At 39.3% G+C, this 26,397-nt stretch overlaps 1 protein-coding gene across 6 annotated transcripts in view; it reads right to left on the bottom strand.

Moving 5' to 3' along the window:
* Positions 1 to 26,397, bottom strand: part of PTPN13 (protein tyrosine phosphatase non-receptor type 13) — a 112,452-nt gene that overhangs the window by 26,790 nt on the left and 59,265 nt on the right. For 5 of the 6 annotated variants that reach the window (XM_021549295.2, XM_077783004.1, XM_021549296.2 and 2 more), the window contains 13 exons: positions 21,519 to 21,614; positions 19,782 to 19,881; positions 13,327 to 13,546; positions 12,315 to 12,389; positions 12,031 to 12,205; positions 11,667 to 11,820; positions 11,395 to 11,533; positions 9,415 to 9,567; positions 7,859 to 8,041; positions 6,725 to 6,887; positions 3,156 to 3,579; positions 2,891 to 2,988; positions 1,098 to 1,154 (listed from right to left, as the gene is read on the bottom strand). In XM_021549295.2, coding sequence (XP_021404970.2) covers positions 1,098 to 1,154; positions 2,891 to 2,988; positions 3,156 to 3,579; positions 6,725 to 6,887; positions 7,859 to 8,041; positions 9,415 to 9,567; positions 11,395 to 11,533; positions 11,667 to 11,820; positions 12,031 to 12,205; positions 12,315 to 12,389; positions 13,327 to 13,546; positions 19,782 to 19,881; positions 21,519 to 21,614 — 2,037 coding nt within the window. Of the gene's footprint in view, positions 1 to 1,097; positions 1,155 to 2,890; positions 2,989 to 3,155; positions 3,580 to 6,724; positions 6,888 to 7,858; positions 8,042 to 9,414; positions 9,568 to 11,394; positions 11,534 to 11,666; positions 11,821 to 12,030; positions 12,206 to 12,314; positions 12,390 to 13,326; positions 13,547 to 16,264; positions 16,460 to 19,781; positions 19,882 to 21,518; positions 21,615 to 26,397 lie in introns of those variants that run through there. The other variant, XM_021549304.3, reaches the window with a different exon arrangement.

Here is a 26,397-nt window from a genome sequence, read left to right as displayed (position 1 = left end):
TAGAATCTTCAACTTAATTTGTCTCAATTCAGGAAGATATTTAGATCTGTGTTTATATGCTCTGCTCATAGATAGGGAGGATGCAAACACATTGGTAAAATTGAAACTGAGGGTCATTATATGAAATTACTGGAAGGTTACCCAGTGAGTTCTCTTAATGGTGTCTCTTCATTAAAAAACAACCAAAATTAGAAACACCTAATAAAACATTAGAAACATCCACTAATTCTCTTGCTTCAATTTTCTTCCTCATTTGCAACTCCACAGGCTGCTGATTTCACCTCTTCTAAAATTTGAGCATCTTCACAATAGAACTCTGACTCCTGAGGCTTCCCATCAGGCTGAAGCAGACCCAGGCATTTAAGAGACCCAAGGAGAATAATTTGGTGAAGAAAAAAACCCACTAACAAACACCAACCAAAAAATCCCACCCCACAAGCAAACAAAACAAAATACAAACAAATAAACAAGCTAAGTCTCCTGAAACTTCAGGAAACACCAACATACTGCAAGTCTGAACTCATGGACTTGCTTCCTAGAGGAGACATTCATTTGGTCCAGGAGTGCCTGGGATACTTTTGCCTTAAGTGGAAGAGGCAATCCACAGCTGCAGAAACCTAATGAGCTCCACACACTGGTACAAGCACAGAATAAGTGATGCAGGAGAGTGCAGCAGATTGCACATCACCCAGACAAGCAGTATTTTCTCCCTCAAAACCACATCAAGCCTCAAGAGTGAAAGAACTAAAAAGAAAACACAGAACCAGTAACCTCCTAAGGGAAATGAGCTTTCAAGAGCACGATTCTGGTAGGTAAGAGCACCCTTCAAGTTCCAAACTAAACAAATACTATTCATATTTGAAAAATATTACACACAGGTGTTAAACATCCTCCAAGAAGCAATCCAAAATAAATACTAGGAAAGGAAATACTAGGAAATAAATAAATACTAGGAAATCAAATCCAAAATAAATACTAGGAAAGGTCTTGTCCAGCTAACTGGCAAAGGCACTTAAGAATACCAAAGGCACAGATAGGTGGAACAGTGAAGCATTTGTAAGTGACAAACTGACTAAAGTAATTATTTATCAACTTACCACTCTCTTTTAATGCTGCGGATGACAGATGATTTTCTGAAGTATTCATGCTAACACCTGTGACATGCATGGAAGTTATAAAATTTTTTTTAAATATAAAAGCTGCCAAAAATTATTTCAGTCTTTACACCGTTCACATGAGCGCATTCACAATATCAAGCTACTTCTTTTAAAAACAAATAAACATAAAACTAGCTTTGTATTAGTAAATCCAAATTACTCATGTACTCTAGTTGTAGTTTAAGGTTCAGATAGATGGTAGCTCATGCAAAGGCAATGAATTAAGGAAGGACAGAGGTTTGGCCTTTATGACCATTGTTAACTTCAGATAAAAGTAATGGATCTTGAGCAATGAAGACAATTTTCTAACAATATTGGATATTGAATATGCTGAACCTAATAAACCAATACAACAGGACTCTTTTAAGATTTTGTAATGGAACAAATAAGCTGCTGCAGTAATAAGCAATTTGAACTACTTCTATTTAAAATTGTTTGCATATAGAATAATGTTTTCTTTGAAATTATTACAACCAAGCAAATGTGGCCCTACTTTAAAGATGATAAAATAATAAATGTACCAATATATGAAAGTACATGAGGGAATATAATTCTTAAGAAAGCGGCCCTGGCCTTCTCCAAACCTATGAACCCCAAAGTATCATCTGATATGTTTCACCATGCAAAGAACCTACATCTCTCAGCACAGGCAGTGTGACTCAGCAGCACTTTCTGACATGTGGCCGAGACTCTCACCAGAGCTGCTGCCCAGAAGTTGGCTGTAACCAGTCGCTACAGAACCTGCATGCCTCAACTTACTCCTCCTGAGAGCAGTTATGCTCTCAGCACTGAAAATGCATCATTCCCAAGTGAGTCCTGGTTCCAAGTGCAGGGGGGCATACATGGGATGTCACACACTGCTTTGTTTGCCTTTTTTTCAGTTTGTTTATAATGACCCCAGCCCCAGAAACTTAACCATCTTCCACTTTTTCTGATGTCCTGTAACTACAGGAAAGCCAACCAGCAGCTAAAGCTGCAAATATTTTAGTCATTGTAGTTTCTATTGTTTTAATAGGGAACCTTCTAGAACCAGAAACTGGTAACACACAAATATTAAACATTCACATTTAATAATCCAATGTTAGTTTAAGTCTATTTAGCTGCTCTGAATGTTTAGGGTTTTTTTTAATGTGAACTCTCTCTTTTAGTTAATAGTAAGACTACTTATGTGCCCTCCAATCCTTGCCAAGAAAATGGAGTAAGTGCATCTGGCTTACCTCACTACAAAAGTGTTTTTGTAAAACACCAAGTGTAGTGCAAAAAAATATTTAATTTATAATATCTGGAAAAAAACAAAAAAGAAAATAAAAACTCCAAAGTGTGGAGCTACTACTTAGCGGCACTGGTCCGTATCCAGCTGATACCAGTCACTTCCAAAAAACCACTCCCTACATCTTTTCACAGAAAACACTGAAAAAGTTCAGCCTTCACAAACAGATTGTGAAGACTAGCAAATTATTAAAAGATCCATACAACCAAATGGCACCCTGAAGTAATAACCTGAAAGCTGTTTTCTGCTACAGCTTTTACTTTACACCCCTGTGCATAGACTGGTGCTGACCAAAGGAGGATTCACTGCAATAACAGACTGGATTGCTTTAACATGTGATATTCTGCTCGCTCTTTCAAATCAAAATATTACCATCAGTTAATAAATATATCAAAGCATTACACCCAAAGCGATTTTAGAAGTTTGTTAGTAAATACAGTAATATTATTTTTTGCATGCTGACCTACAACATAGGCTTGACCGGTATCTTCAATGGATGATGAGTCTGATTCATTTTTCTTTCTTTCAGGGCTTCTACTTAAACCTGCATGAGATTTTGAACTTAAAGGGGAGAAGGAGAGAAGGGGAACCAGACAGAGGGAAGAGGAAGTTGGGAGAGGGAAGGATCAATGTAATAAAATAATGGCATGAATAATAAATCAAAACTGATGCAAAATGTACATTGATTGTACACAAAGATACTGCAGGGTGGTCAGAGAGGCTCTTACTTGCCCGGCTTTAATGCTCCCGTTGCTGATCCAGGATCAAATTTTGGCATTTGCTGAAAGACCCTTCCCATTATATCTTCTATTTTTTTGGGGGAAGAGTTCAAAGCAGTAATAACATTTTTCTTCGAGGGATAAACAGAGATGTGACTCTGACTCAGATCATGAAACGACTTGCTCATAACTCTGGGTCTTTCCTCCCATGGACTCTTGTCATTCTTGTCCCTTGCAGAGCCAGGTAGTGGCTGGAAGAGTGAGAGCTCAGAGCAGGACAGTCTCTTCAGGATCTCTGCTTGGACAGACAGGGGTCGGACAGCGAGTCTGTTCAGGGTGCTGCTGGCCAGGCTGCCAGTGCTGATGGCTCGGCCCATGTTGAAGCCTTTGACAGAGTCTGCATGAAGGTTCAGGCTCCTAAATGAAGCCCTCTCTGTGGAAATTAAAAAAAAAACCAACAAAACCCAAACAAAGTTATTCAATAGAGCTAGTGTGACCACCTTGTGCAAAGCATGCTTTTTAAACAACCAACTCACACAAAATGTATTTTCTCAATATGCTTAGCAGAGATATATAAACACCCACCATGGAGTTTGCTCAGGAAGCAAAGTTTGGAGTTCATGACACTAAACTAACCCTAAGTCCAAAACCACTGAATGTTTATCCTCTTATTAGCATGAAGACTCATATTCCCTGTCAGGCTGCTGTCCCTTATACACAGGCAAATAATCTCCTTCTGCAAAACAAATAATATCCTTAAGCCAAGTGAACCTAGAAGACTACACTTCCTTTAATCTGCTCATAAAAGTCTTTTTCAGAATTTGAACAAATAGGCTCCCCCATCTCCACACTATCAGATGCTACCAGATTTCCATGCATCCATTGCTTTGTTTTCTTTGCATGAGCTCCTCCACATTTACAGTACAGCTGCAAGGCCACGAGGGCTTGGCAGCATCTCTGCCCACTTACAGAGCACCAGTCCACTCAGGTGAACCTAAAGACCTTCCCTGTCACAAATATCCTAGCATGAAACAGAAAGTGTTGACTGGGGTTTGCCAGACTTTTTGACTCACTAGCAAGGATTCCCTTAAGCAGCAGCAAGAAACAGGACTTGGGCTTTAATTAAATTACTGCCAGCTGAGTCGTGGGAACCATCTGGGTGTTTGCTCTTAGCTGAAAGCAAATTCATGATAACACATCTTAGCCTAAACCCCTCTTAATTCAGAGCAAAGCTCCTTTCTATTATATTACCCTAACTGCCTCCTAAGGCTAGCAGTTAAGTTCCTCTGTCTTGGCTCTCACACAGGAACTTCATCAGCTGTGGCAACTTGTTGGCTGGTTAGAGACTTTAAAGGAAATCAGTGAAATTTATGAAGGGTCCAGGCCTGATGTCTTGGAGTCAGCTCACAGGGAAGTCTCAGGAAAAGCAATCCTCAACTGCATATATTTTCCTGATTAAGGGTTAACCAGTGGGGTTTTTTTTAACCCTATATACACATGTAGGAGACAAGCTGCTTTAGGAAGCTGCACTGTAAATCAAAGGGAACATTATACTTTTTTGGTACACTTCACCCATTAGGTTTAATGGTAAATACTGTGGCATTTAGAAAAGAGGCTATTTGACAAATAGCCTCAGTCCTGCCATTCCAAAAGACTTCACTACCTCCAATACCTCAGGCAGGAATTAGCTGCTACAGTAACTCAAGCTTCCTCTGGAACAGGCATAGAGATGGTGAAGATTTAGTTGTGGAAGGTATGTCTTTCTGTCCTTTCATCAGGTGAATAAGTATACAACTACCACTTCTTTATCCACACCAAACGCCTCTTCTAGCCACAGCCACCAGACTAGATAAGCTACAGAAAAATGATTTTGCCCAATCAGACCAGAAATCGACAAATCCTAATTTCCTGACTCTGACAGAAGCCATCAATTTCCTGTGTTGCCATCATGGGAAAGAGTCCCCTAAAAAAATGTGCTGAGATGTCTTCTCTTGACATTGTATTTACCCTCTGAGAACAACAAACAGAATTTCTATGGATTTCAGATACTTTCATACCATTAACTATATTACATAGGCATTAGGCTTTTCAAACCTTCAGCCATAACTGAAAATTCTCATGTGCTCAAAACTCGTCATCTGTAAGGCTGACTGAAGCCTCATTTATTTTTTTTTGGTTTTCCACATGCCCCTTCTGGAATCCAGAATGCCCTTTTCTTTACTGTTATACTTGTCCTTTTCTTTCCTATTTTGCTGAGTGCTCCCAACTACCAGCTTTTACTGGCACATTATAGGTTTGATTTAGATTTAGCAAAGTTATGACAACAGCAAATTTTTTGTTTTAATTGTTTTTACTTTCAAAAATCAGTGTGTTGGAGTTAGCCATAATCCTGATTTGTTTGCTTCTGATTACAAGTGATTGGTGGAATCTGGGACTTCTGATTTCCAAGTGATCTGCACTGTACAGAAGCAAACTATTGTTTTTCAGTCTCCCACAGCACAACACATACTCCATCTCTTAAGAGCAACCAAGTTTGCCTAGCCAAGAAAGCCTTCCCTGTATTGCTTTTCTCTGCAATTCAGGATAAGCAAACTCTAAATCAGAGAATGGTAAAAAAGGCTTTAAGTCACTTGGTCCTATTTCTTTGCCTGAAGTTGGCTGAGCCCAACAGAAGAAAGGCTGGATAGTTGCCACATGCCTTTTCCCATTCTCACTCCTCCTCTTTTCTTTTTAAATTAGAATCCTTATATCCAAAGTGATATCCAGCAATGTGGTCAAAGTTCATCCCAGCTACACTGGTGGAAGTCCAGATTAACAGCAACAGAAATGCAGACAGATAACAGGGAACAAAGAGAATGTGAGCAAATAGACTGACCAAAACAGCACTTCCAGACCACACTGAAGGCCAGCCAGCCAAGCTCCAAACAGTGAAGAAACTCATACAGAGGGGTTTTTTCACTGATTACATTATCCAATTAATATTTTCTATCTAAAAAGAATGCCTTTACATTTTCTGTTATGCACACAAATTATGAAGGAAATGGGAATTATGAAGGAAACAGATTAGCATCTGTGCTATTCCTTACCAGGTCCACCCAACATTAGGAGGAATAAAGACAGCTGTACCCACACTTAGATAGAGAACATCATGGAATATCCCCTCTTTTACTTGCACTCCTATGATCACACCATGAATTCCATGATATCAAACTAATCCCTTTCACATTAAGCAAAAGATAAAAGTCCCATTATTGAAATACCTTCAAGATATTTCTGAAATAAAGGCAAAAGCCTTTATTTAATTAAAGAGGGACTATTAGTGACCTGTTTTTAGATTCCTCTTAGTTTAGAGGAGCTGCTGTGTGCCAGCTTTTCTGTGCTCTCCCAACTCTTCCCACCCCTTAAACAAAATCTAAACAAGCTTAGCTAGTAGAGTTTCTTCATTGTATAAACTCTCCAAATGTAGATCTACAAACACACAGCACTCAGCACAATTCCTGAAGCTCTAGTTCAGTTTTCCTCCTTACAAAATACATATAGATTGCTAATACAAACTAACACAGCATCACAGTCCTTACCAATGTCCTGAGTGTCTTGATTGCTCTGTCTTGTTCTCATCTGTAGCTGGAACTTATGCTGGGAAGAGCAGAGATGCAAAAGGTACTGGCAAGTCTTACTATTGTCAGTCTGAAAGGAATGCTTGATGCCATCTGATGTGTTCTGCAAAGTTATTTTCTTCTTCTACACAATGGAGAAAAAAAAAAAGTCGAAGACAAATTATTTCTTTTAGCCTACAAAGAATTCTGTGTTTGCTTGTGCACAGTTACAGCATTCAGACTTTTCTGAAGCAAAATGCACTGATGAGAGAGATTTCTATTAAAACGGGAGTCAAACGTAATGTGAGATTTATAAAGTAGCTCTTTAAAGGTACTCCTGGGCTAGATGAGAAGGTGCTTTATTATTATTTAATCTGCCTCTGTTACTGTTAGTGCTGAGTAATGACAACCAGAACTATTACATTTTTCAGGATAGGTTTTCAAATGCCCCAAGGAAGTCACAAGGGATGCTGCCATTTAAGAGAAAAATCACTAAATGCTGATTCAATTCCCAAATCTCTCATTTAATGTTCCAGGTCTTGAACTTGTATTTTCAGTAATTTTTAAACTTGAATTTATCCATTCTAGTTAAAACCATCTCACAGATTAAACAGGCTGTAGCTTTTCAATAAGGTATCAGGCAGAATTAGAACTGCTGTTTTCAGTACATATATAAAGGTAAGCATTTGAAGCTCAATGCCTCATTAAAAACTGACACATGATCACCAGATTATGGTGTACCCACTCAAGTTGGCTGGTGTTGTCCAGATCAAGTATCAGCCTATTATCTTTTATCATTTAACTTAATTACTCTTGGAAATATAACTTAAAAGCAACATAGGTGCATCTCCTAATTATACTGAGTACTGGCATTTGCTTGTACCCAGTCCTCTAATGCAAGATTCTCAGTCTGGTGCTCCTTTACTATGCTTGTCCATGCAAGTTAAGGAAAAAATAAAACCTTTAAAACATGAAAACTCCTATTTCAATCCCACAATCCAACAGCCACACAAAACACAGTCAAGAATATGCTGTAAAACAGCAGTTTAATTTGTAAAAATAGACAACAAAAACCTCACAGTAAATGGAGACAGAGAGGAAAAGAGACCAACTTACACTAAAGGATATTTTCTTTGTCTCTCTCCATGGGAAGCGCAGTACAGGTGTACGGGCACCATTGTGAACTTCAAAAATGACAACTCCTTTGCAGCACACTCCCAGAAGGATTCCTGTTTGGGATCTCTTCTCAGGCAGCACATGATGAAGGTGAACCCCATATTCTGTGAGTCTCTGACACAACTGCACAGATCAATGCAACAAGACTTCTATGAGTATGAATTCACAGCCATTACAAGTTTCCATACCAGTATATGAATATTATATATCTCTCTATAAATGTTTTCACATGTGCATATAAATGTATAGATTGTAGCAAAACAATCCTCTCTGCCTGGTGATTCCACTTACTTATAGTTTACAGCTCTTATTACAGACACACATCATCTGAGGATTTTAAGACTTGGTGGTACCTTTTGGCTGGCCAGACTACAGCAGATGAACCCAATGTTTATTAAAATCAAAAAGGGAAAACACAGACAGAGAACACATGTAAGTAAATCAAACTTACACAAAGCAGTTGTTAGCAATAAACTGTAACTAGACAGATGCTCTCGTTTTTCACACATTTTATAAAAGCAGAATTAAATTAACACTGTAATTCTGTGATCATATTAAGGTACCACATGCAGTTTCACTCACTTTGCACTCCCAGTTATTCACCCCTGTTGTCTCTTCAGTACTGGTTGTCTCTTCAGTACTGGTTGTAAGGGGCTGATGGAATAACTCAAACAAGGAAATCTAGCTGTTCCCCCACCACACCCCCAGCCAGGCTAGGTTTTAGCTAGGATCATGTCCCCTACTTTGTTCTCTGTGGTCAAGTTACAAGAACACGTCTGTAAAAGGAGCAACAGACTTGGAATGGACAAAGTCAGCTGAGTGCCTCTTCCATCACATACTCAGAGATGGTGGAACTGCAGTGTGGCTGTAAAATTACAGTGTAATGGTTATCTGGTGTTTCAACAACAATCCTTCACTCCCTGAACTAATTTTGATCAAGGGAGAATCTGATTATTATCCCATGAGGAAACACTATAATTAGATTTCTCAATGGGTCCTTTTAGAATAATCCAAATATATTCATGGATAATGGCTTTCCTATCATCTTACATAGAACCTGCACAAAAAAAATTCTCCTTGGCAGTGATTCTGGCTTGCTTCATACCAAGCATCACACGAAGTAACAATTTTTTTTTTGTAATTTATGAGCTTTTTTCCCCTCTACAGAAAGCTCAAAAGACATGGGGAATACAGGGTGTACTGCCTCATAAACAGTACTTTCTTTAGAGCAAACATAACTTGGTCAGTAGTTGCTTTTAGCTGGGTTCAGCTAACACTACTGATTGGAAAAAAGTAAGAGAATGTCCCATCTGTTACAATTTCTTTTAGCTTGTTACAACGCGTCTTTTGGACAAAATCGTTTCAGCTTTCTTCCTTTCAGTGTTATTTAGAGCCTCAGTTGTTTTACTGTGCTTTCACTTGAAGTCCATGCACCCATATTCCAACAAGGGAATTTTTAAGCCACAGATGAAGGAAGCCAACTGCTGCTCACTTACCTTCAGAAATTCTAACTCTGTCTCTTTTTCAGAGGCACCCACGTAAGTGCTGTGCAGTTTTGGCAGCTCTTCCTTGATGTAGGACAGATCCAGTTTCTCCAGCACTCTTGCTGGGACATAGTGTTCTAGTCTGAAATAGGACAAGCCGTGCACCTGCAACACAAAACCTTGTTGTGGCGGCACCTCCACATACTTCCATACCCTACGAGCACAACTGAAGCACAAACATCCTTTCTACAAACAACTGTACATTACGACTCAGAGAATCATAAGATTTTGAGTAAGGGGAGGGAACCACAATCTCCATCTTGACCTAAAGCTTAATTCAAATCAGTATCTCCATATTCAAGCCTGACTCTACTTCCACTGAAAAAAACCAAAGGCTTTAATGCCCAGACCTTGCACTGAATTCTGCAACTAACTGTGTTAGACTTTAGGAATACCTGGTCACAGTGAAACCTGCCAAGAGCATTTCAGCTGAGCTTCCAGTCTGGGGCAGAGCTGCAGAGCACGTGTCGTGGTTTGACACGGAAAAAGAATTTTTTCGGAAGGAAGAGGTCAATCCAGTCAGGGTCAGGTTTGGATACTGACACTCGGTGTGACCAATTGAAGGTGGACACGCCTCTGAGAACACAGAGGGGTTAAAAGCAGATTTCCCAGGAGAACTCGCTCTCTTTGGTTCCAGTCAGCAGAGACTGCAAACCTCCCCTGCCCAGCCCGGGCTGGGTGAGGGAGGGGAAAAGCCATGTGGCCTGGGGAGGTAGGCCAGGGGATGAAGGATCGGGAACCGAGCTGGGCCAGTTCCTGCGGACAGAAGGGTGGAGAACATCTGAGATGTCTTTGTTCCCCCCACCCCCAACCTAGAGGGAAAAGAGATAGAGAGCCTGCAGACACCTGGGAGTTTGCTGGCAGAGGAGAAGGAGGAGGTGGGGGAAGATGCCCAGTGTGGGAGATGGGAGACGGAGTCCTGGGCTGAGATTTCAGCTGTCCGGGGAGTCCAGGGCTTTTAACCCTTTTCTGTGAAATGAAGGCTTTGTGAAATATTACTCTTCCTCAACTTGAAGGAAAGAGAGACAGCCTGGAACCTCAGATGTTAGGGAAAGAAGGTCGTGGGGAGATGATGGAGTGGCTTTTGGCTGGATTCTTCTTGTTAGCCATAGACTGAACCAGTCCTTCCTCCAAGAGAGACTGCATTTTAGGGAGATGCAATGGTGAGCTAAGAGACTCCTTCAGCAACTACCAGTTCAGGAATGAACAGAGGTCAGCGGAGGAGGGTGTGATGATGCCCTCTGTCTTCAGAGAAGAAGAGAAGGCGATCTCTGTTCTTGGACCTCTAGCCCCAGGGGAGATGGGGGAGACTGTAGTCCCAAAATGAGACACTGGACTGTTGTTCCTGTTGGCCCTTGGCAAAGCATCCTTAAAGGAGCCCTATGAGCAGTCTCTGTCCATGCATGGTGGTGAGAGCACTGTGACAGGGAGAGGAGAGTGTCACACTGGCCGGTGTGTTTGGGCGGTGCCACGTGTGACATGGAAACACAAGAGGTGGCATCTGTGTTTCCTGGGGGTCTATGGTGCAAGGGAGACTCCTCTCTCCCCTGATGGACTCAGGATTGATTATGTGGAAGGGTGAAGACTGGATTAAGGGTCCAAATGTGTCTCGCTGTGGTTTGTTGGAGTTGGGTGGTGGGAGGAGGAATGTTTTGAAAGGTTTTCATTTTGAATTTTGTGTGTGTGGTTTTTTTTTTCCTTTTTTCTTTTATAGTAGTAGTAGTGTAATTAAGTTTTTCCCTTGTTATTAAGCTTAGCCCTGCTTTGCTCTGTTATCGATCGCATTTCACAGCATTCAATTGATAGGTTGTATTTTCATGGGGGCACTGGCATAGTGCCAGTGTCAAACCATGACAATGTGTGGCTGTCCAGTCTTCAATGAAGCAGCAAGATCACAGCTCAACAAGATCAAAGGTGGAATTGATGATGTACCTCTGCCTGGTAATCTCCATACTCAGCCTGGAGAGCTAGGGATGCTAATAATAAGGCTGTCTCATCATCACAGTGCATCCTGTCTTCCAGGATGTCCTTCCTCAACTGCAGGTAGTACTGGTGGCATGTCAGCGTGTGCCTAGAACAGGAATATAAAACAAAACCATGAAAAAAACCCACACACCACCTCTGGGACTCCAGTACTGATTAATACTCAATTTCTGTCCATAATTTAGGGTCTTAAGGGGCTATAAAAGATTTCATACACTCACTGTATGAGACTGACATCATCCACAAAAAACTTTATGCGAAAAAACAGAGTGAAGTTGACAGGAGGCTTGTTCTTCTTCTTTGGTTCTTCTTTCCATCCTTCTGGAGCTACTTTACTTAGCTTTATGTCAGGATCCACGAAGAAAAACTCATTGTCTGCCACAAACATTAAAGAGAAGCATGAGGGTAAAAGCATGAAAACCAGGTATTTGCACCAGATGGAGGATAGAAACCAGATTTATAACTCTGAAATTGAGCATTGAACAGCAAAGTTTTCCACTGACTAACAATGACTTAATAAGCACAATAGCTCTTAAAGGGAATACTGAATAAAGGCAGAAGAAATAATCTAGCAGTTATTCTTACCTTTTAAAGTAGCCAATCCAAAGAAGTGATGCTCCACCAAGCCAATATGGGCAACAACCATATCAAAGACATCTTTACATATTGTTTTGGTATCACAGGTCAGCTCCAACTTCTGCCCACTCAGAAGCATCACATTTACTTTTCGCCTGGTGTCATCACTCTTGCCTTTCTTAGTCTGCATTTTGTGAAATGAAATCTCTCAACATTCAAACTTGTGATAAAAACACATTTGTTGGTTTAACATACTTCCCCTGCCACAGATGGCTGAACAGCCCCTTTCTTACCAAGATAGACTTTGGTAGATCCAAGGAGATGAATGGCTCAATCGTCATTTTCACAAACTCTGGGCCAAAGAAATTCTGCAAATCACAAAAGAGTATGAATGAACCCTGTGTTGCTGGAACAACAGGCTGGGGCACAGTTAACTCCTGCCCTGCAAATGCAAAAAAGGCATCAAAGGCTAAAATTTAGCAATTATCTGCTACCTACTCTTTACTATATGCAAAACATCTTCACAAAAACCTCTTAAGGCTTGGGGGACAGGGAGGAGATTACATGGTTAGTTAAAGCCTACATGAACTAACTCATCTTAATGTGATGGATCTTAATATAGGAGTTATTACTCTGCATTAGGGCAGCAAATTCCTGAGTCTTGTTTCAAGTTTTCTCATCCTTACTCAGGAAAAAAAAGTAAAATATCCACTTCATGGAAAGTAGCAGCAGAGGGCATCAAGCCATCATCTATTCCACACATCAGACACTGACACTTTGTTTACCCATATACCTCTGTCCCCCTCTTTGTGTGTAATTCCCTATTTCAACCACATACCAAGACAGATGAGAATGCAAAGGGGATTCAGGTGAAATTATAAGCAAATGAATGCTGTCTCTCTTTGCTTTCCCAACTTGTTCATTTAATAACCTCTGATGCTGGTGAGGCACATCCACATTCCACAAAGAGAAATGAAAATGAAGTGGCTGAAAACACCAAAGAATAGAGGAGAAAACCTATGCCTTACCTTTGTTAGGATGCTATACTTTTTAATTGATGCAATTGTTGAGCCTTGCTGTGTGTTTTGGCATCTCTTGATGCCACTTTAGGCTCTGTAGCCACTAATGCCACAAAATCTCAGAAGATTTACCCTGTGAAAGTAGGCCAACACCACACACCTGGTATTTAATCTCCTGATGACTGTTTATTACAGGACCCAGTTTATTGATCCCACATACGAGTTTCAGTCAAGACACTGCTCTGTTTCAATGAAAGCAAGAGTTCACCTGAGCTCAGGGCATTACCCTCAGTTTCCTTTGTGTCATGGCTGTTTCCAGGGCTATTTCCCTCAGTGGGTCTCTGGTGATGTCAAGCATGGAAGATCTAATTGCATCCCCAGGGTAGAGGTTAGGCCGGGACTGCCTCAGAGCCATCCTGGCTTGCAGTTGCATCATTTCTTCTTCCTGCCTCTTCAGCATCACCTCTTGACTTATTAGTTTGCCTTCAAATGGTGCTTCAAGCTGCCTGTAGGACAGTCAGAGGGGATGGCAGGTTAGCAGGTATGCCCAAGACATTCTGCTGCTTTAAGCACATCCCCAAGTGGAAAAGCAGAGCACAAACACCAGCCATTAAATACCACATTAATTCGGCAGCCAGGAGGTTACCTCTGTGCAGCAATCCATCACTGTAGAAAATAAGAAAACACACCAGGTTTCTGCAGCTGCCTGCAGAACTGCCTCATTTATTCATATGAAAAGAAAGGCTCAGCTGCTGTCTGAAAAAATACTCAACACTACAAACCCAGTAAATCAGTGCAAAATTAGAAGATGCACAAGAAGAGACATATTAATGCTTTGCAAATATTTTAATTTTTGTGTTTATGTGGGGACTGTGAAAAAGGCACAATCAAAAACATATCATTAAAGAAAAAACTGAAATAATAGTGTACTTTCTCTAAGTAAATATTACTTCAATACTTTCTGCTCACATGAGCCTTATATTTATTCTTTGATTTCTCCTGAGAAGTAATACAGCTTGAAATATTTACATAAAAATATTTATGCCATAAAATCCTATATACTAAAGTATTCTAAATATCATACACTAATGTTTCCATAATCTTATTTTGCTGAAAATAGTTCCTTTTTGTTTTTTTTTAATTCCCAAGAATGGCTCAGCTGATATACAGTCACCCCAGTGACTAAATTAGAGTCTAAATTTATAATCTGAAGGAAAAAATGAGAAAAAAAAACAAAAACATGTCAGAATTTCAAAAAAACACAGCAACATATCTACAATTTCTTTTCTGTAAGTATTGATCCCAAACATCCTATCAGTCTCATTCTTCACATAAGGAAAGAAATTCACATCCTGTTTGGGCAAACAAAAGCCATTTTTAATTTGAAAAATAAAATTGCTGGCTAGAAAATGTGAACAACTGAGAAACCAAAAAAATCAAAAAACAGTAACCAACTTCCACTCCCCTTCTCTCTGTCCATGCTTACAGAAAAACACCTTCAAACCCTGAACTAAACAAAAACCCATTGAGCCTTCTGAAGAAATCCTAAACCAAGAATAAGCAATGTTCTCCCTTTTAAACTTAATTATACAGAGGCAATTCTTAAACAAAAATGGACAGGGGAAACTAAGGTGCCTTTCACAAAAAAAGTCCATTATTTAGCAATTCTAAACTGAGTGTTAAGCATACCACCCAAACTGAGTAATGAAAAACATGAAAAAGCAAAGTAAATGTTTAGAAGCCTGTGTACCATTGCAGTCAGGTTTAGAAATACACACAAATCAAGAGTAATCCTGCACTGAGACAGGGCCCTTTGTAGTAAGGAAACATACAGACTTCTTAAAAATACATTACATTGATATACTTCCTATATACATTTATATACTTCCTAGGAGAATCTAAAGATATATATGGTAAGTGACAAATATATTAAAAATGAAGAGAAAAATGCACCTGTCCAAGACAGTACACTTGCCTATGCTAAACTGTGGATGTGATTTCAAATTTGATTTTCATCTTTTTGCAACATTACTAACTAATACCAGTACTTTTAATACTAAAGTGTCATTGCTTAGCATACAAAACCAGCCTTAAAATAAGAAGAGTTAAATATAAGGGAACAATGCTAAAGTTCCTAAAAGGACATTTCAGGGAAGACACAAAGTAGTTATGGCACAAATGTGTTAATGCAAGCCCATTGTCCTTTTTCCTGTGCAGGGCTTTCACAGCATTTTTTTCCCTTCTCCCTTCTCTGTTTTTTTTCTACATAAGACTGAATCTCAAATGATAAATAAATGAGAAAAGGCCTCACACCTGTCAACACATGTGCACATGCTTAGCTTTTCTTCATAAGGAAACTTGTTAGGATCAACATATATGGGAATATTGACAAAACCCTAAGTTAAATACACCCACAAGCACCCTTCAGATCAAGGTCTGAGGATGGGCTCTGAAATAGAACAAAACCAAACACTTTCTGAACATAAATATCTATGAATTATCAAAGACATTTGACAAAGACATGTTACAACTAGCTCTATCTAAAAACTTGCTACTGTGAAAACACTTACTGCAGAAAAATAACTTGTCTTTTTAAAAACATACAGCCCCGTGCAACAGCAGCAATGAGAAGTTTTTATCACTAGGTTGGTTTTACCATCTCTGTTGACATGTATTAATTCCTCTAAAAATTGGGGTGGGTGTGGGGTGTCCCTGAAGGAAGCTCAAAAACCTAAGGGTTTACAGATTTTCCCGTCTAAGTATATAAGTGCTATCACCAAATATAAATCTGCATGTTTCAGCATCCTGGGGCAGTAAAATGAATTCTGGCTTGGTCAGACTGCCAGTTTTCATGGGGAGGGAGCAAGATGATTCAGTCTTTAGGTTTCAAGACAAGGAATGCATCTCTCCTACAGAAAAGGAAATACTGTTGAAATGAGGAGAGCTCATTCGTGAAGTTCTGAATATGCAAGTGTTATTACTGGAAGAAAAAAAAAAGTCTAAATTACATTCCTAACAGATAGCATCACAGAAGTGTGTTTTGTGTGGTGCTTCATCAGTCAAGTACTTGGCTGCTACTCTGTATTTTCATCAGTGTCTGACTGCAAACCAGCACCTCACAGCTGCTTATTAACCTGCAGATGGTAGGGGAGCACGAACCTGGAAGGCTGACGCTTGGAAAAAAAGGGAAGTGAATTAATTCTCTCTTCACCTGGTGTACTTACCAAGAAATTAGCAGGTATTGGATCAGAGAAGGAAGTTGGAAGAAGGGAAGCAGGTAAGCATTCCCTAATGATTAGTGCAGTGGGAAGGTCAGGAATAGACTGAGAAAGATGGATGCCTTTTGGTAAGGCAGGAGGGATATGAAAATGAAATCAACTGGAAGGAAAGGGCAACAGAAGGAAGAGATCCATGTCAGCTGCTGCTCCTAGAGAGAAAAAGGAAGAAATAGTAAAGGAAGAAAAAAGAAAACAGAAGTAAAAAAGGAAAAATCCCAAGGAATATAAGAAGCAGAGAGGAAACAAAACACAAGCCATTGACACAAGGAATGCATGCCAAGAAGCTTAAAGGATAACAACAGTCACAGACCACAAAAGGGTAATACTGAATGTCTACGGCTCCTGCTAATTTAACATCAGGCCAGCCCACCCAAACAGCACTAGCTGCACCTTCTGATAACTATGAACAGCTTTGCTACTTCTTTTAAAAGAAACCTCCCTCAAATCCAAATCCTCCTATTTAATTTACAACTCAATTTTATCAGACTAATTCTGTGGATAACTAAAGAGACTGACTCTAAGAATATGCCACAGGAGCAGTAAAATTAATATGTACTAAAGTACAGATGATATCTCTGTAAGAGAGACATTGAAACATGCTCCCAGTGCTGTTGGAATTTAAGCAATGGATTAAGTTGCATATACTTCCCCAAACTGTGGAATCAAATGGCCAGCCAAAGCATGTAAACTCTGAGATCCTGCTCCTTGGAACCACTTGTTATCACCAGTTTTACTTTGAGACCTGAGGTTTCTGAATCTATAAAAGCCATGGTGTGTTGCAACACAGGACATTTTAGGGAAGCAACACGCAATGTCCTGGATAAAAATACTATGTTATTTTCTTAGAAATCCCCCATTTAACTAACTACCATCTTGGATTGAATTCCTTTTACACGTGTTAGTACTGGAATCTTTTAGGAGCTGCTGAAGTAAGATGGAGAGAGCACACTGTTTTCTATTCAGCTCACATTAGTAAAGGAGGTATAATATAAGTATTAGTACAGAACTGAATTCTGCTTGTGGCTGCTGTTCTGTTTCTCAGTAGGTCTGCAAAAAAAGATAGCAAAACTAGCTGGCAGCCTTATTTCTTCATCTTGGATGTACATACTGTCTGGTAGTTAGATTAAGAAAAAAACCCCAAACATCTTCACCTATAAAAATGGGTGAACAATTGTGAAAACCTGTGCTACCTACCTACCATATTTTTGTGCAAGTGCAATGCTATCAGAGTGGAAATCAGGGATACAGGAGATTAAAAAAAAATACTGTGTAGTTACATACATGTAAAATTCATCCCATTGCTAAGTCTATGCTGTGCTTGAAAAACATTTTCCTTTTAGATTTCACACATATACAAATTACATCCATTAAATTACATCCATTACAGTCTTAACAGAGTAATATAAAATAATGTGAAACAAACCATGAGAAACTATGTGCTGCTTTACCTCAGCATTTTCACTTGCATAATAGGCCTGATTCATTTACAACAATGAGTCACTTACAATGTGACTCATTTGCATACCACATACTACTTTCTGTTTCTGAAATACTTTGTAAATAGAAAGAGAAGTTCTCTATCAGCATCCACAAATTACTGCTGGCCTATTTGGAAGCATAACTACGGTGCTGAATGGGCAATTCCCCGGGTTCCAGGCAAAGCAGAAGGAAGGTTGACTTAGCAGTTTTCACCAAAAAAAAAAAAAAAACCAAAAACAGGTAAATAAGTTAAGAAAGCTATATATTGTTTCTGTACATACAATGGCAATAATCTGATTTGCCACTTTAGTGTGGTGCTAAAACAGCATGAAACACAAAGTAAAAATGTACAGTTCTTTATCAGGGTTATATGGAATATAAACCAGTAACCTTTAGAAGTCTGCCATAAGAGCACATACATTATGTGAAAACAGGGTGGATTCCCACAACTGCTTGGACACTGCTAACACATACAGCATTACACAGATAGCATACTCCTGACAACAAAACTGTGTGCACTCAGTTAAGCTGCACCCAAATACTTCTTCCCTGCCAGAAATGCCTATATATAGGTTTTTAGATGACTTGGCATTTCTCAGGCAAAGTGCAGGTAGTGACGAAACCAATTAATCAATGAGGTAACCAAAAGCTGTATGACCTCCAAGGAAATTCTTCTCGTGCTCACCTGCCCTGCCATGCAGCTCATTTGAGACCCTGCCTTACCCAGACCCACTTCTGGCTCACAATACAGTTCAAGAAGCAGACACTGATTTATTTTCATCTCCATGTTCAAGGCATGGCTCTAAGCCCTATTTGCTTTAAGTGAACATGGAGGACACATTCACCAGCAGTGTCACATCACCCAACACAGGCCCAATCTTCACACATTTCCAAGTTTCTTTAATAGGACAGAGCAGGATTCCCCTCCAACATATGCCAAAACCATACAATCATCCTAGAATATTGAGCATAGCAGCAAAGTTGCTTCTGATCTACAGCACACAAAGCAAAAAGCTGCCAAGGGAAGGCTTTGTTGCTGATGTGATGAGGGAAGAGGGCAAGAAGGTGTTATGCCTTTGTTTTTTACCCCTTGCTACAAAAATCATCTGCATCATTTTGATAAGACATTCCAAAGTGATTAGGTATCAGGCAGGGACCAGATGAAACTGTTAAATCCAAAAGGTCAATGTCAATAAAAATTTTCAAACCATTACAGTTGGAACCATTCTAAAAACGTAACAGATCTGGCAAGATATGCTTCTCCTGTATTAAAAAGATGCTGTCTCAAAGGTGATGTTCAAAGTTTTGAAGAACCTACTATTTAAAGCTGTATTGATGAATGGCATTTGGAAAAATGAAACACAGGTGCTATATTTGAATACACTACCCAGCAAAGTCATTTTCAAAAAGCATTAACTGTTACTGAATTGGCTTGCTTAATAAGTACTGGGGTATTAAAAAAAAAATAATCCAAATACAAAAATATGAACTAAAGATTTTGCCAAAACAACCAAGCCAAATGTACCAAATGTATGGCTTTTGATTTATTTCAAGGAAATAAGCATGCTTCCATTTCCTTATTAAATTAAAACAAAAACAAGCAAACAAAAAAAACAACGCAGATAAATTTGTGTTAATATCAGTAATTTCAAAACATTTATTCTGGAAAAGTATGATTAAAAAACAATTAAATATTCCCAAGCAGAACATAGCCTCTGACCTTCTGATAATTATAATAACCTGAGTTCCCATTAAACATGGGAACTGAATGTGGACACCCAACTTACCTCTACGTTACAGTGCATCATGAGACTTTTACTTCAGAATTCAATATATAATTCTGAAATGCTATTTTCATTCAAGTATTACATGCCTTTTTTTTAAATCTTAACCAGAAGCAGGGATGGGAGTGACAAACTTCAACTGCAGATGTAGAATACATCCTTTGATAAAGAAAAAGCCATATTGTTATCAAGGGGTTTACCTTGTTCTCTGAGAATTAGCTTGACTTGATGTGGAGATATCATCAGCACCTGATAACACACCACTGGCATCATCTCTCTTGAAAGCTTCATTTCTTCTCACTAGCAAACCAAAAGACAAATTAATACCTGACTGGGCAACAAAGCACAGAGAGTAGTCCCATCTAAACCCCAAGGATTTATCAGCCACATGAGATTACTCAGAAGGAATCAAATGTATGTGTTCTGCACAATGGCACTACAGTATCAAACAAATTAACATTAAGAAGTTGATTTCAGTTTTCAGAGCTATCTTACAGTTTTACCCCAACAAAAATAGCTGATAGTCCTTTGAAGAAGAATACTAAGGCCTAAAAGAACTCACAATAAACTCCACAGAATTGCATAGACCCCTTCCCAAGGTCACATATCCTTTTTGTCAGCCATGAGTTGAGACAAACATGGCAGAGACATCATACAAAACTACTCCAGACCAGAAAGAGAGCTGCTAGTTAACTATGCATCCAGTACCCAAAAAATGGAGCTAAAGAAAGCAGCATCTGAACTTCTAATCATTATCCCTGAAATCTGACTCCTCATTATAATTTACCGATTTTTTTCCTTTTGGCAATACATTAACCTGCGATTCTCTTTGTAAAATTACAGCTTTTGCTGGGAGATCTTCCTGTAGCAGCACCTGAAATGCTACACTTCGAGCTTGATTTTGCACAGTACTTCACTTCCCCCTCTCACTGTACCCTCAGCAAACAGAGCTGGCAGGAGAACTCTTGCAGAACACACTAAAGCCACATTGATTTAGAAATAGGTTTTTTAACAGTCATTTCACTGAGCCCAGATATACTACTACTAGAAGGCAGCTCTATCTTGCCTGTACAACTTAGGAGTTGTTGTCTTTGGACTGGGACACATAAACAGTCTATTCCAAATTGCAAGCAAGCAAAGGGAAATTACAGGAGCCTCAATATTCGTTACTGCTCCTCAGGCTTCTGGCTCAGTAAGCACAAGGACAGACAATGACAAAGAAGGCTGAGATAGCAATGAGTACATGGAGGCTGGGCTGGAATTCTGTGCATACAGAATACATACAGTGCAGCTATACTCCAGCTTCCTAATTATTGTTTTGTTTCCTAATTTTCAACAAATGATTTGTCTCCATTTTTTATAATGATTCTGGCAAGATGATTCTTCCTGCCATACATCAGCAAAAAATCCTTCATATTATCTCCTGCTTTTTCAAGCAATTGATTTAATAGAAACTACTTAAATTTATCTTACTAACAGCCTGCACTATGTAGGACTTTAGAATTACACTGAAATCCTTGGCATATAAATTATAAACCACTTAACCTTCATAGTAAAACCCACTGATAAAATTATACCATGGAGGCCCCATACAAGGCTTTTGTAATTCACTGCTACTGTGCACTAGCATCATTTTCTTTGCAGCATGTTATTTAAAAAAGAACACTTCTAGTAAAAAGTTAACTGCTTCCAGCTTTTCCTACCAAGTTCCATCCCAGAATGCTAAATGTCAAACTCATTTCTGAGCAGACTGCAGGTTATGCTGATCTGTACATGATGTTGTAATTTCATCATCTTAGAACTTTGTATCAGGACAATTATCAAGACTCCTACTAAAGGCTTTTGATGTCTGGTTTTCATCTCAACATTTTTTCTTTAGGTTTTTTTACTCCTTTGGGTTTTTGGTTCGTTGGTTGGTTTTTAAACATAGGTCTTACCTTGCCTGAAATCTGGTTCTGAAGAAATAACAGATGGACTTTCACTCGAAGTACTATAAACATCGCTGTGATAAGATTTGTACCTTCTCAAAGGCTCTGAAAGTTTAAACCAAGGTATCAGAAGTAAAAACCAACAGTCGTAATGTAAAAATCAAACACAAACATTTTAAATTTTAAAAAAAATATTTTCAAATAATTTTAAAATGCCTGTGGCTATGGAGTCTAAAAGCAAATACCCAGGGGATGCTGGGCAGTGCCATTCTGTTCCTGTGGTCTGAGGGTTCTGTGGTCAGCATGGCTGCTCTTGATTATCCCAATACAGCCACCTTCTCTGAGCTTCCCTCAACATCACTTCCCAAGTTAAAACTGGCATTAAAAAAACTCCATTGAGACCCAAGACAAAAACAGATCCCTCCTGCAGGTGCAAATGTTTGGTGTGCACCTCTTTCATGTAAAAAGCAATCACCGGAATTCAGTCCCTGGTTCCTTTATGATGTGAAAAGAAAAATATCCAGAGAGATAAAGCAAGCACTGGAAAATTATAATTCAGCTCATCTTTGACATCCACAAAATATGATTAACAATCAATTAGTAAGCCCTTAGAGGATATTTAATTAACCAGAACAGCTAAACTGATGTGATGAGAAATCAATACAGCAGTCTCAGTTCCTACTCTCAGGGGATTACATAAATAACATACTGGAGCAAAGGACTCCACAGAAGGGGATATGTACTTGACATTTGCAACCATCTCCCAGAACTTTCCTAAGCACAAGCCAACAACCACACACAGAATGTGCATAAAATCAGAACACACACACACACAAACACAAAGAGTGTCGACATCTTGGGAATACCAATGCTTCACTGTCAAAGTGAGACAAAAACCTCAGGTGTCCTTATTTGCAGAAGGCTGTTTCTGGTCTGATGATAGTTAATGTTTTTGAAAACAAAAGCAGTGAATAGAAAAAATACATGTAACTGCTGTGAAAACAAGTGCTAGTCATTACAGCAAGCAATATTCAATCCAAGAATACAAAATGGGGAACACATGAGAAGATATTTCTGGAGGCTGCAACACAGAAATCAGAAGTTTTAACTTTCCACGTCCAGAAAAAAAATATGTGTGGAAAAATTCTGAGGGAACAATAAACCTGCTGACATAATAACTTCTATTAGGCCAGATGACAGGTTAGTCAACAACACTACTCATAAAGAATTCCTACAGAAGTAGAAAAAATTCCAAATAGGAAAAAAGCATGAAAAGAAGTAAGATAATGCAGTACTCCAAGAACTTAAGACTAGTTGATGTTCATTTTGGACTGTTTCCAAAGCCTTCTTCTTTAAAAGCCAGTATTTCCCCCATTTTTACCCAGCTCACTTGGGCAGTGTAGGGAATTTTTAAGAAAATTGGGAAAGGTGAGCAAAGCTGCAAATCAACTCATTAAACCAACACGTCTCACCAGCCCATTCCAGTTGCATATTTAGCAGGATAAAACCCAATTTATCTAAAGAACATTTTACACTACTCTCACAAAGGAGCAGTATGGACCTACAGCAAGATGAAAGAATCCACCGGGGCTGTGTGGGAGCAGTGAGGTTGCTTCAATCTTTCACAATGGCTACTTTCAACATTGTGGATTTTACAACAAAGAAATCTGCTCCCAGTCTAGCAATTGCTTGCCTACCATGGGAAATAAAACCCAAATTCAGTGGGTAGCTTTTGGAGATGTGTTTTCAAAATGATCCTAGCCCTTAAGTGAGAAATCAATCCACACACAACACTGGAGCTACAGTACTGAAATGTTTAACTAAAACCAGACCTCTTCTTTCCCAGTAGTTTTATTAGCTGTAGGTTTTTCAAAGTCTGCTGAACTGACTTTGAAGCAAGATGATGGAGAGGGAACAATAAAATATGATGTGAGATTTTAAACAGCCTTATTTTTTTCCACTTAGTCAGCAGCCAGGGCTTCTCAAATTGCACACAAATTATGGCTCCATTCTGGTTCTTTGAGACATTAAATTTTGAAAAAGCCAAACCCGTGGTAAAACAGAAATATTCAGTTAAACCACGAGACAAGTGTTTGTAGGTGGTGGCATGCTATGGGACTCTGCAGGGTGTTTGATTTCTCCTGACTCATCTTGTTAGCAGGAGCTGGTGCCATGCTGTAGGCCAAGTCCTTGAACCAAGAAACCAAAAGCAAGATTTCCACACACTGGTTATCTCAATGTTGTCACAGACCCCCACATAAGGGCCAACAAGGCTCAAACCCATTCACAAGTAGGGCTGGAAACAGGACCACACTCCTGTCTTGCCACATCCTTCTCCCTAATCAAGACCACACAACTCAACCCAAGAACACAAGCAAATGTCTTCCTCTCATCTGCTGGAAGCATTCAACAACCTTTCCATGCTGGGCTGTCAGGAAAGTATCAAGGCAATTAAGAAGCTACATACTGAAATTTCATGTAAATCCTGGATTTATATCCATTTTGCTCAGTTTAGAGAAAACACATACAGAGGTGGAACTGTTTGCTGCTGGGGCATCTTCCTTCCAGCTCTCTGCTGGCCTACACAAACATCTGTGTACACATCCCCCCAGAACTGCTCCTGCCTCTTACCCCAGTGCCTTCCTTCCTGGGGCACAGACAGAATTTGCACTGCAGACCTGCTAATACTCAGTTAAAATGTAAATATTGAGAATATTCTATCTATAATGCTCGCATAGTCATCCAAATAATTTATGCTCTCTCCTCCAGCAAGTCCTCCTCAATTCTCATGTATCATATTAGGATTTAACTTCAAAGAAGGCACTTGGATCATGTCCAAGTTTCTAATGGAAACTTCTAAGTTTCCATTAAGCTTCTAATTAAGAATTGGCTTCCTAAGGTCACAAAGTCCCAGTTCTGGGATCAAATTAAAGTTTAGCTTTTCATACAGAAGTTTCTAGTCTGTCTGGCTGGGAAGGAGCTGAAAAATGACAACAAAAGCTAAAGACTATAATAAAACAACTATCTTCCATATTTACAATTTTCCCTGGAAATTCTGAATGGCCTTGGCTTGTTGTCTTAGTTTCCTGGGGGGTTTTTTTGCCTTTTTTTTTTTTTTTTTAAATTTTGGTGACGTAAGAGAGAACTTCAGAACTGATTTAACTTCTATAAACACAAAGCACATTGTAGCAAAAATAATTGTATCACTTACCCTCAACATTTTACTGTTTAGACTACAGTCTTTGCCAGAACACTTTGAATGATTTCATACCTTAATAAAAAAAAACCCCATGAGTTTAAGCATGTTTTAAGAGTTTGTAACTAAAATGAGTATATAAAATTTGTACTAAAAAGCAAAATAAGCATGTGGTAGCTCCATGATGCAAAGGTAGATGATGCATTCATTACAAGTTGGACAGTCTGTCTTTGTGCTGCTTAGTGGTGCTTTTTCAAGTTCCCTATCAAAACCAGCAGAGCACAACCTCCCAGGCACCTCACACAGCACAAAATAACAACACACGCTATTTATGCAGGGCGAGAGCTGCAAGCCCAGACAAGTCACTTACAGAGAGCCTCACCTCAGCCAACTTCAACAGAAATCAGAGAACCACATGCAGCTTGGAATTTCATTATCCTGAACACGAGTCACATCAGATACACAGGTTTTCAAATACACCTCATTACAGAATTATTTCTGGCGGCACAGAGAAGGCGGCAGAATTGAACCAACAGGGAGAGAGCTCTGCTTGCCCTTTGAAGTTTCCTGGTGGGTGTCTGCTACAGGACTGGTACTATAATGCCCCTTAAAACACATTAACTGCCCTTCAGGAGAAGCTGGGACTCACTTCTTTCCCATGAGTTAAATCAATAGATTAGTTTCATGTTTACTTTTCCTTTTCCTCTTTTCAGCTAAGAAAACTTGAACTATATGATGCAAGCCAGCACAGGTTTAACAGGAAGGGCATCGAGATGCAGTTCAAATTCCTGGTGGGGATCCACATCCAACAACTGACAAAGGAAATGATCCCACTCAGATTTCCAGGGGAGCAGGCTCAGTTTAACTTGCAATATTTCCACCACTCACATTCTGCATGAAAAAGCCGTATTGCACATGTAATCCAAGTCGCCAGCTATCCAGACAACCCCCTAGGGAGCCCCATCTGATGTAGAGGACCTGGCAGGATCTAATCTGCCTTAGATTAGATGTAATCTAATGCAGAAAAATATAGCCTTGGAAAACTGCAAAGAACACACATCTCTAGTGCTAGGCTGGAAAGGAAAACAGAGAGATTAACAATAACAACACCAGGGTCTGGTAGGAACTCAAGACTCCTGTATTTAAAAGACACTCTTGTTTTCTGGATCTGGACCATGCCATCTGGGATAAGGTATGTAAACTAACACAGGCCTGGACTGAGAGTTTGTCTAAAAAAGTTGTTTGCCCGTTTTAATTTAAATGCTTTATCCAACTGAGAATGTCATGTATTGACCAAAAATTGACAATCTCAGGTTGTGTGAGCTGCTGAAAGCTCGAGAGAGGAGATAAAACAGATGGCACTCTATTGTGCAATTATGCAATTGTAAGAGCTGTTTTACTGCCTAATGTTAAGCTGTGAAACTCAGCACAAAGTAGTAGTTGCTGATGTCATAGTACTTGTATTTTACATATATCTCACAAATATCTTCTTCCATGAAAAGCCAGCATCTCTTGTCTCTGTAAAATCAACAGGTGGAGTTCTCTAACCAAAATAGCATCAGCCCATTACCTTACCTCTCAGATTTGTTAAAATTATTTCTGAATATTGTTCTACTGGACAGACCAATCACATGAGAATCTATTTTGTCACAAATGAATTTAAATCCCACTTCAGCACCAGAGAGGCATGTA

This window comes from Lonchura striata, chromosome 4, assembly GCF_046129695.1.
Source record: "Lonchura striata isolate bLonStr1 chromosome 4, bLonStr1.mat, whole genome shotgun sequence".
NCBI classification, from domain to species: domain Eukaryota; kingdom Metazoa; phylum Chordata; class Aves; order Passeriformes; family Estrildidae; genus Lonchura; species Lonchura striata.
The sequence above is the reverse complement of the archived record's forward strand: the minus strand, read 5'-3'. Positions and strand labels throughout refer to the sequence as shown.